The sequence below is a fragment of the Ostrea edulis genome, chromosome 9 (genome assembly GCF_947568905.1).
Source record: "Ostrea edulis chromosome 9, xbOstEdul1.1, whole genome shotgun sequence".
Taxonomy (NCBI): Eukaryota; Metazoa; Mollusca; class Bivalvia; order Ostreida; family Ostreidae; genus Ostrea; species Ostrea edulis.
This window is the reverse complement of record NC_079172.1, coordinates 36,481,485-36,497,490: the sequence shown is the minus strand read 5'-3', so window position 1 is coordinate 36,497,490 and position 16,006 is coordinate 36,481,485. Positions and strand designations below refer to the sequence as shown.

Below are 16,006 nucleotides of genomic sequence, written 5' to 3'. Positions count from 1 at the left end.
CCACAAGCTGCTAGGTAGATCAGGTTATAGATCCACAGGCTGCTAGGTAGATAAGATCATAGATCCACAAGCTGCTAGGTAGACAAGATCATAGATCCACAAACTGCTAGGTAGATAAGATTATAGATCCATAGGCTAGATAAGATCATAGATAGATTGACAAACTGCTAGGTAGATAATGTTATAGATAGATCCACAGGCTGCTAGGGAGATAAGATTATAGATCCACAGGCTGCTAGGTAGATGATATAGATCCACAAGGTAGCTTATTGTTCACGTTCATCCTGGTGATCTAAAATTGCCATCTGAATAATTATCGGCCGACATCTACTTAATCGACTAGTACCTAATTAATACCACACATGTACATTATTGACATTCCAATGAGCTCTGTTTACATCTTCATTGCTGAAGTAACTAACAAATTCGTCTAAACATTTGTGAAAAGTACAGTTGTTAATTTGAAAATATGAATATTTCACAGGAAATTTTCAGTGCTGTAAAATGGCCAAAACCGCGTAAAACCGCAATCAATTAATCAATATATGGAAGTCAAGAAAATGAATACCCTGGTATGTCTTTTGATAAAACATTAACGCTTGTGTGTTTGCTCTTTATTCACTGCTGCTTATTTCCATAACAAACTATGATGCAACAATATGACAATTCATATTCATTCTGAATAAGCATGTTCAATATTACGGTATTTAATTTTGTACAGAACTTAGAAGGGTCATTTGGACTGTTAAAGTTATCATCCCTGTGAATTTGCTGCACATATGGCTTTTGAATTAACTACATGTAATTTATTACCCCTGTAAAGAAGTAGGTACAGTTTCTAAAGTCATCTGGCCCGAAATATCGATGATTTCACTTGGAACTCAAACCCTGGCATTCAAATAAAAAATAAATTAGCAAACCCAAAATTTGCTCAGTTTGATCAGGGCTATTCCAGCAAAAAAAATATGGGGGGGGGGGGGGGGGGGGGAGGCACTTTATTTTTAAGACAGCCACCCATACAATTGAATTTTCCTCTGCTACCACCACCCATACAATTAGATTCTCCCCTGCCATCACCACCCATACAATTCAATACTTTCATTTAACGTAACAAATGGATCAACCATATGATATTTTAGAACTTAATTCTAGTTTATATTTTTAAAAATGCAAAAAATAAAAACAATAAAATGTCTTTCTTTGTTGTTTCATCGGGAGATGAAGGTAGCAATCATTGCAGAAAAAATTACATATTTTGGTTTCCAATGCAATTTTGTTAGGGAGAAAAAAGGATGATCTCAGCATATAAAATGAAAGAAAAAATGCAATTAATTTTGTATACTCTGGAAACATGCGAGTTGTAGAAACCTAAGCTCTGTTTGCTTATTATAAACGAACAGTTTCACTAGATTAATGATGTGGAATATTGTCATATCATTTCTGGACTAGATGTGCATGTCCTTTTTACTCATGTCATGATCTGGGTGCTTGTTAATTGTTGAAAAAACAAGAAGTTTTTTTTTAATGATATAAAACTAAATAAAATATGAATATATTATACCACTTTAAATTTAAATTCACATATATTGTTACTCTCTTTATTGCTTTTAAAAGACAAGTGTCTTATTACATCAATTACAATATGTATACATAAAATGGCATTGTATAGTGGTGTACAAATTCAAGCAAGCAACGGAGAAGAACTTTTCAACGAGTTAGGTTTTCTCGCAACTTAAGTGCAAGACATAGATATTTCCCTAAATTACAAAGTGTATGCATATAGATTGCGACTTTTTTTACTTTTTCCCCTACAATCTCTCGTACAGGAAACTCGCGAATATTCCATTTAAAATTTCAGCCCCAAGCATAATATTTACCCGATTTATATCGCAATCAGGCAAATTTTCCACTCTGTTAAACGTAATGGTATACCAGGTGGGAGATTTCATATCCGAATTACCCCGCACATCTCAAAGTCTGTCGAAATTCACACCTTCGGAAACAACGGTCGTGATTCCCTGATCCTTGATTTTGTTAAATAAACAACAACTCGGGTTTTGGAAATTAGCCTCACACGATGCTGCATGTTAATTACATGTTAACCAATTGATAGCTTGGGGATAATAATTGATTCAGAGTGCCGATTAAAGAAGATCACTGCCGAACTATTACCTGTGCATTTTAAAACGAAAGTGTTAGGGGCGATAATTCCCAGAATAGTCATGCTCGACTGAAATCGAAAGTAGGAATCGCGTTGTAATCAAAAAAATGTACAGTCGTTTCATAAAGGTGAAATTACACGAAAAGGTTGTAAAACTCATGATCGTTGGTTGCGTTAGACAGGTGGTTGTTAAGGACAGGTACAATAATTGGGTAACGCCTTGGAGGGGAAAGGTTTACGGTAACATTGAGTTATCTGCCCATTTTTCAATCTTTTTTCTGTAGAATGGCTCCGCTTTTCTTCTTCTTTTGTAATAAAAGAAAGGTAACGTGATATGTTTTCATTTTTATCATAATTCACAGGCACCCATGTTTTTTATTTAACCTGGAAGACAACCACCCATACAAATATATTTTCCCAAATCACCCCCACCCATCCAAAAAATATCGGCTGCCGTCCCCCCCCCCCCCCCCCCCCCCCCCCCCCCCCCCCCCCCATGCATTTTTTGCTGGAATAGCCCTCAGCAAAATGATTTGTGTCATATGACGAGAGCTTGAAGTTGGCATAAAATTGCAAAAATGCCATTTTCAATGAAAATATTCACAAATTCAGGTGGTTCTCCTTTCAGAAAACATACAGCGCATGTGTCGAGCAAATTCATATTCAAGCATGTTTTTCATCTTAAAATAATACACAATATATATAATTTTCATTTTGCTCGACAAATGTGCACATTTTTTTCTGAACAATAATTTGTATGACTTTTGACAGTTTTCAGGCTTATTTTGAGAAAAAGGCGGGAAATGTCTTATCCATGATGTCATAATGCTATCCATTTAGGAATATCATTCTGATTTTGTTGACATAGTATACCTGGCATATACATGTATTTTACTTTCTTAAAATGCTGATTAAGGTTAATTCCAGACACATTTTATAGAGAGAAAATTTTGGGGCCTTTTTATGTATACAATCGTACCTTGTTCTTTGTTGTACACATGGCTGTTGTATTAACTAAATTATTACCCCAGGAAATTTGTTGTACATGTGGCTGCTGTATTAATTAAGTTATTACCCCTGTAAATTAGTTGTACACATGGCTGTTGTATTAACTAAGTTATTACCCCCTGTACATTTGTTGTACACATGGCTGTTGTATTGACTAAGTTATTACCCCTGTAAATTTGTTGTACATATTCTCCAGTAAGGGCACCATCTGTTGTAAAATAACACAGCATGCGTGATCAGAGCCCAGTGCCACTGCAAGCAACAGCTGACAAGAGGGTGTGAATAGCCTCAGATCCTCATCTGAAAAGTGGCGCTTACAATCTGAAAAGGAAATGATAACATTATTACAGCAACAGAACAGGAGATTCCTTTGACATAATTCATAGCACCAAGTTCCTTTTTATAATTCCATTCATGAAACTCTATAAATACATTTCAGTACAGTAACTATAACTAAATACCATATTTCAAGTATATATCCAAATTTTGCTTTGTTGGTGAATATATCTACATGTAACTTGCCAAAAAAAATTGTGTGTCCTTTTTTGCTCTTTAGTGAGATTTCATTTTAAGTTAATTTGACTCTCATCAGCAAAACAATTGTTATGCATAAAACAACCACATATACATGGTTGGGGCTTTACAATGAATTTGTTGCACAGCAATGCTAAAAAAAACACCATTACTGTAAAAAAAAAATTCTTTCAAAAACAACCTTGCGTGATTTCCTTTATGAAAACATCCACCTCTGAATTGTCTGTAGATAGACCAACCTAAAAGTAAACATACTGATTTGTCATCACCATGGTAACAGTACACCTAGAAATTACATCTTACATAAATACATCTTTTTTAACTTAGCATTATGACATTAGTGTAAAAAGTTCATTACTTAACTCTTCAGCATGAGAAACAAATAGTTAAACTCCCTATGATTCACCAATATCTGTAAAGTGTATATTCGTACCTGAGGAGAAAGTGCAGAGGATATTGCTGTCAAGGCAATGTTAGCGGCAGACTCTATCTCCGGTGATTTGGGACTGAATATCTGGAAGAAAACACAATTTGTTGTCATTATTAAACAATCAATGTCACATCCGGCATTATTCAACAATCACATCTGGCATTATTCAACAATCATTATTCAACAATCATATCCGGCATTATATCTATAATAATTATCTATATTCTACAATCAGTGATACCCACCTCTTGTTTGATACACCTGTAGAGTGACCCCTGAAACTCTGCCACACATCTCAATTCAAATACCAGGACACCAGCAGCCTGAATAGAATAGACACATTAGACCAGCAGCCTGCAGGAAATAGACATTACACCAGAAGCCTGCAGGAAAAAGACATTACACCAACAGCCTGCAGGAAATAGACATTAAACCAACAGCCTGCAGGAAATAAACATTACACCAGAAGCCTGCAGGAAAAAGACATTACACCAACAGCCTGCAGGAAATAAACATTACACCAGAAGCCTGCAGGAAAAAGACATTACACCAACAGCCTGCAGGAAATAGACATTAAACCAGCAACCTGCAGGAAATAGACATTAAACCAACAGCCTGCAGGAAATACACAGGCAAATGTGCCTCACGTGAATTTCACGTGAAAATTTCTATGTGAAATTCACGTTAAAAGAGCATCAAATGTGAATTCACACGAAAAAAAATCACGTGAAATTCACATGAATTTCACGTGAAATTCACATAAAATTCACGTGAATTTCACGTGAAATCTTTAACATGAATTTCACATAAAATTCACGTGAATTTCACATAAACTTTAAAACGTTAAATCATACATGGATATTTTGATACCCTGAATCTCGGGTTCAGATGAACACAAAAAGGAGTACAAATCTGCTTTCAATCTGCTGATAATTTAATTGATTGAATTTGTTTTTACATGGTTGTCTTCATCGTCTTTTCTTTCTTTCTTTTAATCTCTGAAAAAGAAATATTTATGTATTAAAAGGACTGTTCAATATACAAAAGGAGTCATCTTAAGCCTTATGTACACATACTGTACTATGAATGAAATTGCATTTAGATGTAGCAGAAACGAAGAAAAAAAAGTTGCAAAATTATCAATAATTTGTGTTTGAAAGAAACATAACCTTTTATATATCATCATACAGAATAGAATAGAATTATTATACAAGATACAGAAGGAAGTCATGGAATATGTTTTCAAATTGTCATGTTCTAGTCCAGACAAACTTCCACCAGAGTTCGTTTGCTCTGATGAATAAGGAAAGATTAACAAACCGTGTAGAGTTATGCGATTCTGCGACATGTCCCCGAAGTGACTTCCGTATTTTCGCGGTCGTGCCTATTCGTTGACGTACCCCGTCTAAAGTAATTCTCATCAGTCTGAAATAAGCGGTTGCATTAGGAACTTTTGATCACATAAATGTAATACGCCTAATGGCTTGAATTTACACTGAACATTTATATATTACAATGCTCAATCTCATCTTACCTGTAGAGTTTCTATGTACTTTCACATTCGCTGTCTTGCATACGTCAGACGCGTCAGACGGCTTACTCGAGTATGACGTCACAGTCTTGTAACTATTACCGGAATCTGACTGTTACAGTGTAAAGCTTTATATATTTTTTTAAAAGTTATCTAAATATACATGGACAGTATTGTTAAGAATTGTTCATGTTTTTCGCTTTCTTCCGAGCGCTAGAAATCTGTGTTTTCCTTTTGATTGACGATCTACAAATTCGGGATGGTGAATACGGCTGATAGAAAATTTTCATTTCTACATGCGTGTATCAGCAATTTCCAATAAGTCTAACTTTATGCATACACCAGCTTCCAAGGTATCACACCGGTAATTATTCTCGATGTATCTAATAAGGAGGGGGGGGGGGTTTAATTAAAATTGATGCCAAACTACCGACAGCGGAAAACAATATCATGGCATTTTTTCCCACCTGCACAATACTACTCTCAAATCACATGTATGTAAACAGCCCAAGTGCACCCCGACAAGTAGCCTGTTACTAACATCATAAAGCAGCGAGATAAAAACTTTAACTCATCTTCAGTAGTTTTACAAAACTGACAAAAAAAACAATCTTTTGGAATGCATGGTTTTGAATATCCACCAGTTTCAATTTCTAAAGGGTGGGCAAATATTCTTAGCTATTTAAAACGTACTACTCTCACAAATGGAAATTTCAAATGGTCTTATTAGTTTTAATTCATAGTTCTTTCTGATTTTAGTGTAAAATAGTAATTGTCCATGTGTAGAAAATTTCGTGGTTTTGAAGTTGCATATTCTAACTCTATCAATATAGTGATTCTTCAAGTAGTTGGAAAATATGCTTTCATTAATATCTATGATGATGGGAGATTTAATTTATATTTTAATTCTTACGAGAAAAAATAATGGGAAATGAGAGAAATCAGGTGTGGAAAGTACATGTAATCATACTGCGTACAGAACTACAATGCAAGTTAATAATTTCGCAAATAAACGAGGAGAGGGAGGCGTGAGCAGGATCTACTTTATTGGTCGTTTGCCTACATTTTATAAATGTACTCTAACTTTTGAATTGCCTAATCTCCATATCGTTTTATATTTTACCTTAATTTTATTTATTTTTTCGCTTGAATATATTAAGAAGTATGAATATTTCACTTTAATCGCTTTTCTTGTGAAATTTTTAACGTGAATAGCTTTTCACGTGAGATTCGTGTGAAATTGTTTGTGTGAATTTCACATGAAGAAATTTCACGTGAAATTCGTGTGAATCTTTTCATGTGAAATTCACGTGAATCAACGTTCACATTATTTCCTTGCGAAAATCAAATCACATTAAAATTTTCGCAAGGAACTAATGTGAAAAGTGATATAATGCTTTTCACGTGAAATTCATGTGAAAAATTTCACGTGAATTTCATGTGAATTGCTGTTCACGTGAATTTCATGTGAATATTCTAACGTGAATTTCACGTGAAAAGTGATTCACGTGAAATTCATGTGTACATATTAATGTGAATTTCACGTGAATCACTTTTCACGTGACATTCACATGAAATTTACGTGAATTTCACGTGAAATGCTGTTCACGTGAAATTCACGTGAGGCACATTTGCCTGTGTATTAATCTGTTTCTAACCCTCTCTGAACATTTTAATCTATTTTTCCATTTGAAAGAAATTTTTCATTTCTGACATTGTTTTAAATGGTACACATAATAGACACTGTTTACCAAAGTATGAAGAGAGTCTAGAATAGCACTCTGTATGTCGGACTGTAGTTTGTCCAGTAATAGCGGGATACACTGGGGTCCAAACTCCGGATGGGAGGACAGGCAGCCCCGTAATCCGTGAATCAGGTCCTGTCTGGTGATGCCGTGATCCTCATTGGGTGGCTGGAACAAATATAAGTTATCAGTTTGATTCTGTGCATTGTATTTGGATATAGAAGAATGTTGATATAAAGTTTACATACATTTACTTATTGATGGATAAAAGTTGCTTTTTTTTACATGCATCGTGGTTTACAGTATTAAGTGATAGACACAAGATTTCCTGGCCCATATGGTTTTTAAATCCATCATACAAGTGACATCACAGTCTCTATATCACGCCCACTTTTTTGGGATACACATGTTTACAATTTCACTATACACATGTACATCGACAAAAGTCTCATATCAGAACTCTGAACACCTCATACAGTGTCCGCTTCCATAAGTAGTCTTGCTGCTGTCAACAGAACATTTAGCTTAATTCTCTCTGAATCTGTCAATCATCGATCGATCACACCCTCAAACAACAACAACCCATGACCAATAACAGCCCTCGACAAATATTATCCCTCAACCAATATCAGCCCCTTCCATCCCCAATGATATTGGGGTCTCCCGTTGGTATGGGGTGTGATAAGTATTATCTTTTACCGATTAGTCACAAAAAATATCAAGTTCATCTAAACCTTTAAAAAAAGAATCAAATCGTATTCTTACCGGAGTAAAATCAATTGGAAAGTAGCAGGAAATGACTTCAAACATCTCCTCTACAAAGGGACCTGAAAAAAGAAAAACATGAAATCTAATTAATCACAACCAATTTTTGTTTTGTTTTTCAAACTTTATCCTTACACTCCTAATACATCTCTACTGGGGCCTCATTCTGGATCCCTCATTACACTCCTAATACACCTCTAATGGGGCCTCATTCCAGTTACCTCATTACACCCCTAATACACCTCTACTGGGGCCTCATTCCAGTTACCTCATAACACTCCTAATACACCTCTAATGGGGCCTCATCGTGGTTACCTCATTACACCCCTAATACACCTCAACTGGGGCCTCATTCCAGTTACCTCATTACACTCCTAATACACCTCTACTGGGGCCTCATTCCAGTTACCTCATTACACTCCTAATACACCTCTACTGGGGCCTCATTCCAGTTACCTCATAACACTCCTAATACGCCTCTAATGGGGCCTCAATCCAGTTACCTCATTACACTCCTAATACATCTCTACTGGGGCCTCATTCTGGTTACCTCAATACACCTCGACTGGGGCCTCATTCCAGTTACCACATTACCCTCCTAATACACCTCTACTGGGGCCTCATTCTAGTTATCTCAATACACCTCTACTGGGGCCTCATTCCAGTTACCTCATAACACTCCTAATGCACCTCTAATGGGGCCTCATTCCAGTTACCTCAATATATTCCTAATACACCTCTACTGGGGCCTCATTACACTTGTAATACACCTCTACTGAGGCCTCATTCCAGTTACCTCATTACACCTCTACTGGGGCCTCATTCCAGTTACAATGGTATTTGAATTGAGATGTGTGGCAGAGTTTCAGGGGTCATTCTACAGGTGTATCAAACAAGAGGTGGGTATCACTGATTGTAGAATATAGATAATTATTATAGATATAATGCCGGATATGATTGTTGAATAAAGATTGTTGAATAATGCTTGATGTCATTGTTGAATAATGTCGGATATGATTATTCAATAATGTTGGATATGATTGTTGAATATTGCTTGATGTGATTGTTGAATAATGCCGGATGTGATTGTTAAATAATGCTTGATGTCATTGTTGAATAATGCCGGATATGATTGTTGAATAATGCTTGATGTCATTGTTGAATAATGCCGGATATGATTGTTGAATAATGCTTGATGTCATTGTTGAATAATGTTGGATATGATTATTCAATAATGTTGGATATGACATTGTTGAATAATGTAAGATATGATAATTGAATAATGCTTGATGCAATTGTTGAATAATGTCGGATAATTCAGAGGATTCAAATACCAAGACACCAGCAGCCTGAATAGAATAGACACATTAAACCAGCAGCCTGAATAGAATAGACACATTAAACCAGCAGCCTGAATAGAATAGTCACATTAAACCAGCAGCCTGAATAGAATAGTCACATTAAACCAGCAGCCTGAATAGAATAGATGCATTAAACCAGCAGCCTCAATAGAATAGATGCATTAAACCAGCAGCCTGAATAGAATAGTCACATTAAACCAGCAGCCTGAATAGAATAGACACATTAAACCAGCAGCCTGAATAGAATAGACACATTAAACCAGCAGCCTGAATAGAATAGACGCATTAAACCAGCAGCCTGAATAGAATAGTCACATTAAACCAGCAGCCTGCAGGAAATAGACATTAAACCAGAAGCCTGCAGGAAATAGATATTAAACCAACAGCCTGCAGGAAATAGACATTAAACCAGAAGCCTGCAGGAAATAGATATTAAACCAACAGCCTGCAGGAAATAGACATTAAACCAACAACCTGCAGGAAATAGACATTAAACCAGCAGCCTGCAGGAAATAGACATTAAACCAACAACCTGCAGGAAATAGACATTAAATAAACAACCTGCAGGAAATAGACATTAAACCAGAACAAGAAATGTGACCCCACAATCATGCTTATTTCTCAAGTCAAAAAATCTAACCCCACATTCAAGCTTATTTCTTATGTCAAGAAATGCACAATTTTTTTTTACTAACAAACTTTTCATATACAGAGATACAAGTACAACTTATGACCCAATAAACTATAAAGGCATTGAGTGATGTATAATTTAAAATCAGTATTTAGTAGTGAATGGGAGGGGGGCTTGAAAAACAATGCTTTCATACAGTATGCAATTTTATGCTTCTTTGCCTTTTAAGATTGCTATTTGTTGTGAAGTTTACAAAATTGTATAGACATATTGAAGATAAACTCTGATTGGAATGACCCAGCCTGTTCAAAGACTTATAACCTTTTAGGCAATTAGATGTCATGTTCAAATCATAAACTCAGGACTGAAGCAGATTGAATTTGAAATGCTCTTTAAAACAAATATCTCAACACAAACTGGAATACATACAGTTTACAAACCTCACCTATCTCATCCAATCCACATTTGATAGGGGATACATGCATGTATAGTGCTTGGAGTGTTACATATTTTTACTTCAAAGGATGTCTGCATCGAGAACTTCCAACTCATAATACTATCACTGGGAGTATATAATCTCACTGATTTCTGAAAGGCAGCTAAGATGTTGATTACCTAGAGAGAAATTCAGGATGATAGTTCTTGCGCAGTGGAAGGCCAACAGAAGATTTCGAGGGTCCTTTTCAGTATCCATGGACTGGATAAAGCCAAATACAAAGTCAGTCCCCATCGTCTGCAACTCTGTAAATACACAATACGTTCTCAGTCCTATATTTCTGTACACAGGTATACCAAACACTTGGAAACCTAAAGTATTTGTATTGTACCGACTTAAACAGACATTTATTGTACCAGCCTAAAACAGATATTTATTGTACCAGCCTTAAAACAGATATATATTGTACCAGCATAAAACAGATATTTATTGTACATGTACCAACTTAAGGCCAATTCAACTTAATTGATAGATTATCATCCCCGCCCGCCCCTCAAAATTGGCCCGCCCCGAATTTTTTTATTTTGCGAAACTTGTGATTTCCGGAATATTTTCATGTCTGACTCCGGTATTTACACTTCTTGTTTACATTTCCGGTATAGGAACATGAAAAGTCACCTGAAGAAAGTAGATTTATATGGTTTTCTTAATTTCTTGCGTTCTTACAGACGTAAATCTTGAAGAAGTTCAGTATATTTCTGTTATATCCTTAAATTAAAGCTTAACCTGGAATTAGTGTATGAAAATAGCATAGATTGATATCCATCTGCCATTAAATGATGCGGATCTGTTGGGGAAAAAAACTCATTTGTCTTTAATATTTTACTCAGAAAATAAAAATTCAAAAATAAAATCCTCCCACCCGCCCCATACTTTTTGCTGACCCTGGATGATAATCTACTAATTAAGTTGAATTGGCCTAAACATACATTTATTGTACCAGCCTAAAACAGACATTTATTGTACCAGCCTAAAACAGACATTTATTGTACCAGCCTAAACAGACATTTATTGTACCAGCCTAAAACAGATATTTACTGTACCAGCCTAAAAACGGGTATCTATTGTACCAGCCTAAAACACACATTTATTGTACCAGTCTAAAACACACATTTATTGTACCAGCTTAAAAACAGGTATCTATTGTACCAGCCTAAAACAGACATTTATTGTACCAGCTTAAAACAGACATTTATTGTACCAGCCTAAAACACACATTTATTGTACCAGCCTAAAACACACATTTATTGTACAGCCTAAAACAGACATTCATTGTACCAGACTAAAACACACATTTATTGTACCAGTCTAAAACTCACATTTATTGTACCAGTCTTAAAACAGACATTTATTGTACCAGCCTAAAACAGATATTTATTGTACCAGTCTAAAACACACATTTATTGTACCAGCCTAAAACAGACATTTATTGTACCAGCCTAAAACAGACATTTATTGTACCAGCCTAAAACAGACATTTATTGTACAGCCTAAAACAGACATTTATTGTACCAGCCTAAAACAGACATTTATTGTGCCTAAAACAGAGAAAATAGAATTTGAACCAGCAAACAGATAAACCTGTCCAAGGTGAAAATAAATCATTAAGTGTACACAAAATGAATCAGAACCCGTGACCTTGAGATGCCAACTACAGCCACGAGACACCTAGGTCCTCCACTATCAATCTTCATTAAACATATACAATATAGGCCTATTACTACTCTAAATTACAGTAAGAGCAATAAATTCAAAATACACTAAATTTATTAGCAAGACATCTGTCTTGCAAAAACAAAAGTCTCTGTTGGATTAAAGTTCTTTGGTGTGAAGTATTCCTGATTTTTATGAACTCGTGAATTAATGCTCAGCAATAATTTCACCAAAACTAAGTACTCGTGCAACATTAGAAATCTGAAGTAATTATAGGAGTGTGTAAATATCTCATTATGAAATCACCTGAGAGTTTTTCTTTGAGGAGTGATGTGTAAATGTTGTAGATGGTACATCTGTCTGTCTGACACAGGGATTGAACCTGTACCTCCTTAAAAATCTCTTTACACACTGCCTCCGCACACCCCTCAGGTAGTCCGGATCCACTCCCAACAATCTATAAAGAGAACCTACAACATTACAGCTAAAACATAAAACGAAGAAAACAGAAAGGGCGCCGCAATGAATGTATTAATCTAGTGCTCTTCCACTGAACTATGTGTTTCTGGTCAAGGGGTTGGTACATCCACTCTTTAATTTTTCCTGGACTTGAGGATATCACATGCAATAAAAAGTGTTTGTCTTCTAATTGAAATTCAAAAAACTTTCTCACGACTCTATAACAACAAAACAGATAAATCTGAAATCATTGAAAGGAGTCTTCCTCTTCCTAATTCAAGCATTACCTTTAAATTCTATGAAAATCTTCTCAAGTAATCTCAAGTTATTCTGTGCCATAGAAAGAACTATCATTTTATCAATATTAAAAAAAATATGAAGTCCCATAACTCCTAAAGTTTAAAACTAATAAATCTGAAAATCAACAAAAGTTTTTTTCTGCCTATTTGAAGTATCATGTCTATCGTTAGTAAGATAGGAGACCGCCCACTCTGGTTGTCTATTTATAGAACTGACCACCCTACCAGTGTCAGCAGTGCCCTGAGAACTAGGGGCTGTATGGAGTGATGGTCTTGAAGTCTCTCACACAAGTATGTCACCAACAGCTTCACTGCAAAAGAAAAAAGGTATTACCGCAATGTCATAATATCAATCTAAAAGGCATTACCGCAATGTCATAATATCAATCTACTTTCTGACGTACTGCCTGACCATCACCTACACAAAGCGTGAATCTTAATAAACATCAGTTGATGTAATGTGTCAATCAGGAATACATTTCAACAAGTTGTTTCAAAGGCAATTCATTTAAATTCAAACTTTCTTGAAATTAAAATGACACCAAATTCAACACTTTCTGAACAGATTACCTTCCACTGAAGACAGAAGACTACTTGGAATGTTGACAAGAACATCAGACATGAGCTTGATGACACGCCCCCTCACCTGGTGATCCTCATTGGTCAAATACTCTCTGAAAACAATCAAGTAGAATTTACATTTATCTTACTTTTTACACAAAATATAATCTACATACATGAAAAATCTGAAAAGCAATATTCTAGTAGAAATCAACCACATGGCCTAGTTTCAGCTTTATACTTACAATATATGTGAGACCTCTCATAGTTTGTGGTTTGATACGATTTATATTCAATGATTTGTGATTTCTATCCCTGAGCCTTGGCGAGAGGATAGAAAACACACGAGTTGAATATAAATCAAATCAAACCACAAACCATGGGAGATTTTTTTTATCATAACAACACCCCCCCCCCCCACTTCCGGTTATTCATTTATTTACTGTATTGTTGGGAGTTTGCTTCCTGCCCTTTTGTAAACTAAGTAAAAATGACGTTTGCTTGTGACATCACAAACGGCACAGGAAAACATAGCATAATAATTAGAATTTATGTAATGGGTGGTATCTACTGGATAAAGGAGTAAATATGTGATAAAACAAAACAATATCATACATAAAATTACATATACAGGGGTTCATCATGAAGATAAAGTTCTACTGGTCCTTGAGATAAAATGCTTTAAAATTTTTGAAAACCAAATTAAGTCATTTCAATAATATGATTCTTGACTTTCCCAAAGTTTTAAAGTAACAAGAGATGTATGTAAAACATATATGCCCCCATGGTGTAAAATTGAAAAGGGTTATACATATGTATAATTTAATTGATAGTAGTATCACAAATTTGAAATATTGAGCAGACAATATCTTCCTATGTCAGGAGTGGATTGACCATGTGACCTAAAAATCAATAGGGGTCATCTACTCCTTATGCTGTACCAGTGTACCAAGGTTGGTGTCAATCAAGAAAATAATTCTTAAAATATAGGAGGAGACAGTATATTACTATGTCCAGTTTAACCATTGACCTTTGACCATGTGACCTCACAATCAATAGGGGTCATCTACTCCTTATGCTGTACCAGTGTACCAAGGTTGGTGTCAATCAAGAAAATAATTCTTAAAATATAGGAGGAGACAGTATATTACTATGTCCAGTTTAACCATTGACCTTTGACTATGAGACCTCACAATCAATAGGGGTCATCTTCTCCTGAAAATGTACCAGTGTACCAAGTTTGATGTCTGTCAAGCAAAGAGTTCTCAGATATTGAACAGATAGTATATTCCTATGTCCAGTTTAATCCTTGACCTTTGACCATGTGACCTCAAAATCAATAGGGCTCATCTTCTCCTGAAGATGTACCAAGTTTGATGTCTGTCAAGCAAAGGTTCTCAAGATATTGACAGTGTCTTCTTATGTCCAGAGTAGATTGACCCTTGACCTTTTGACTTGAAAAACAATAAGGGTCCTCTTCTACTCATAAATAACCCACAAATGAAATGTCATTACGATCAAGTGAATGGTTCTTAAGATATTGAGCGGACAACGTGGTCTACCAACCGACAGGTGCAAACCAATATGCCCCTTTTCTTTGAAGGGAAGCATAATTAAAATGAATGTGTTTTAACGCACTCAAACATGGACAAGTTTAATTGTGACAAACTGACCTTAATCTAAAACCTTGACAATTATCAATTAAATTGGTTTAACTTTGACCTTTTAGTACACAAAGAATGAATTCTCTGCCATGTGTAGCTGAAATGTTATATCCAAATTAGAGTTAAAGTCACACACAACAAAATTAAAAATAAAATCATCTGCCCCCCTTCCCCCTACAATCTTCAATCTAGGGAGAATAAAGAGTGTCTGGGGTAGGGTAATACACAAGGTGTTTCTTAAGAAACTGAAAATGTAAGTAAATTTAGTTTTAAGAATGCACTACATGTATCTATCTAATTATACTTACCCAATATTTTCAATAAACTGAAGCAGAGAAATTGACTTTTCTTGCAATCCTACAAAATATTAAACAATTTTACCAATATCTTAATAAGAAAATATGGGCTGCAATTCTTATTCTTGCTCATCGTAGATTGCTCCAAACTAAGTAAAAGGAAGGAGAAAGAAGAGGGATGGAGTGAGAAAAGAAAGCGTGAAGTAGACCCCACCCCCAGACTGTTTGGTTCATTGTGCAAGTCATTCCCGCACTACCTGCTACCTACTACTCATACTGCAGTTCCCTAAGTAATTCTAATCAACAATACACTTTAGGCTTGGAAAAATCTAGAAATTTTCGAAGTACGATATCATTCTATGGAATGTCAGATAAAGGGAAAAACAAAACAGGACAAAGTCCTTTAAATTCG

General features: G+C 35.4%; 1 protein-coding gene across 1 annotated transcript in view; it reads right to left on the bottom strand.

Annotated features, from left to right (window-relative positions):
• The window catches only part of LOC125658700 (MMS19 nucleotide excision repair protein homolog), a 46,944-nt gene that overhangs the window by 28,144 nt on the left and 2,794 nt on the right, over positions 1–16,006 (bottom strand). Inside the window, exons 2-12 of the mRNA XM_056149032.1 lie at positions 15,607–15,655; positions 13,644–13,747; positions 13,299–13,384; positions 12,622–12,772; positions 10,782–10,907; positions 8,175–8,236; positions 7,416–7,577; positions 4,379–4,456; positions 4,137–4,217; positions 3,885–3,942; positions 3,336–3,490 (exon numbers count right to left, since the gene is read on the bottom strand). Of these exons, the coding sequence (XP_056005007.1) occupies positions 3,336–3,490; positions 3,885–3,942; positions 4,137–4,217; positions 4,379–4,456; positions 7,416–7,577; positions 8,175–8,236; positions 10,782–10,907; positions 12,622–12,772; positions 13,299–13,384; positions 13,644–13,747; positions 15,607–15,655 (1,112 nt within the window). The remainder of the gene's footprint in view (positions 1–3,335; positions 3,491–3,884; positions 3,943–4,136; positions 4,218–4,378; positions 4,457–7,415; positions 7,578–8,174; positions 8,237–10,781; positions 10,908–12,621; positions 12,773–13,298; positions 13,385–13,643; positions 13,748–15,606; positions 15,656–16,006) is intronic.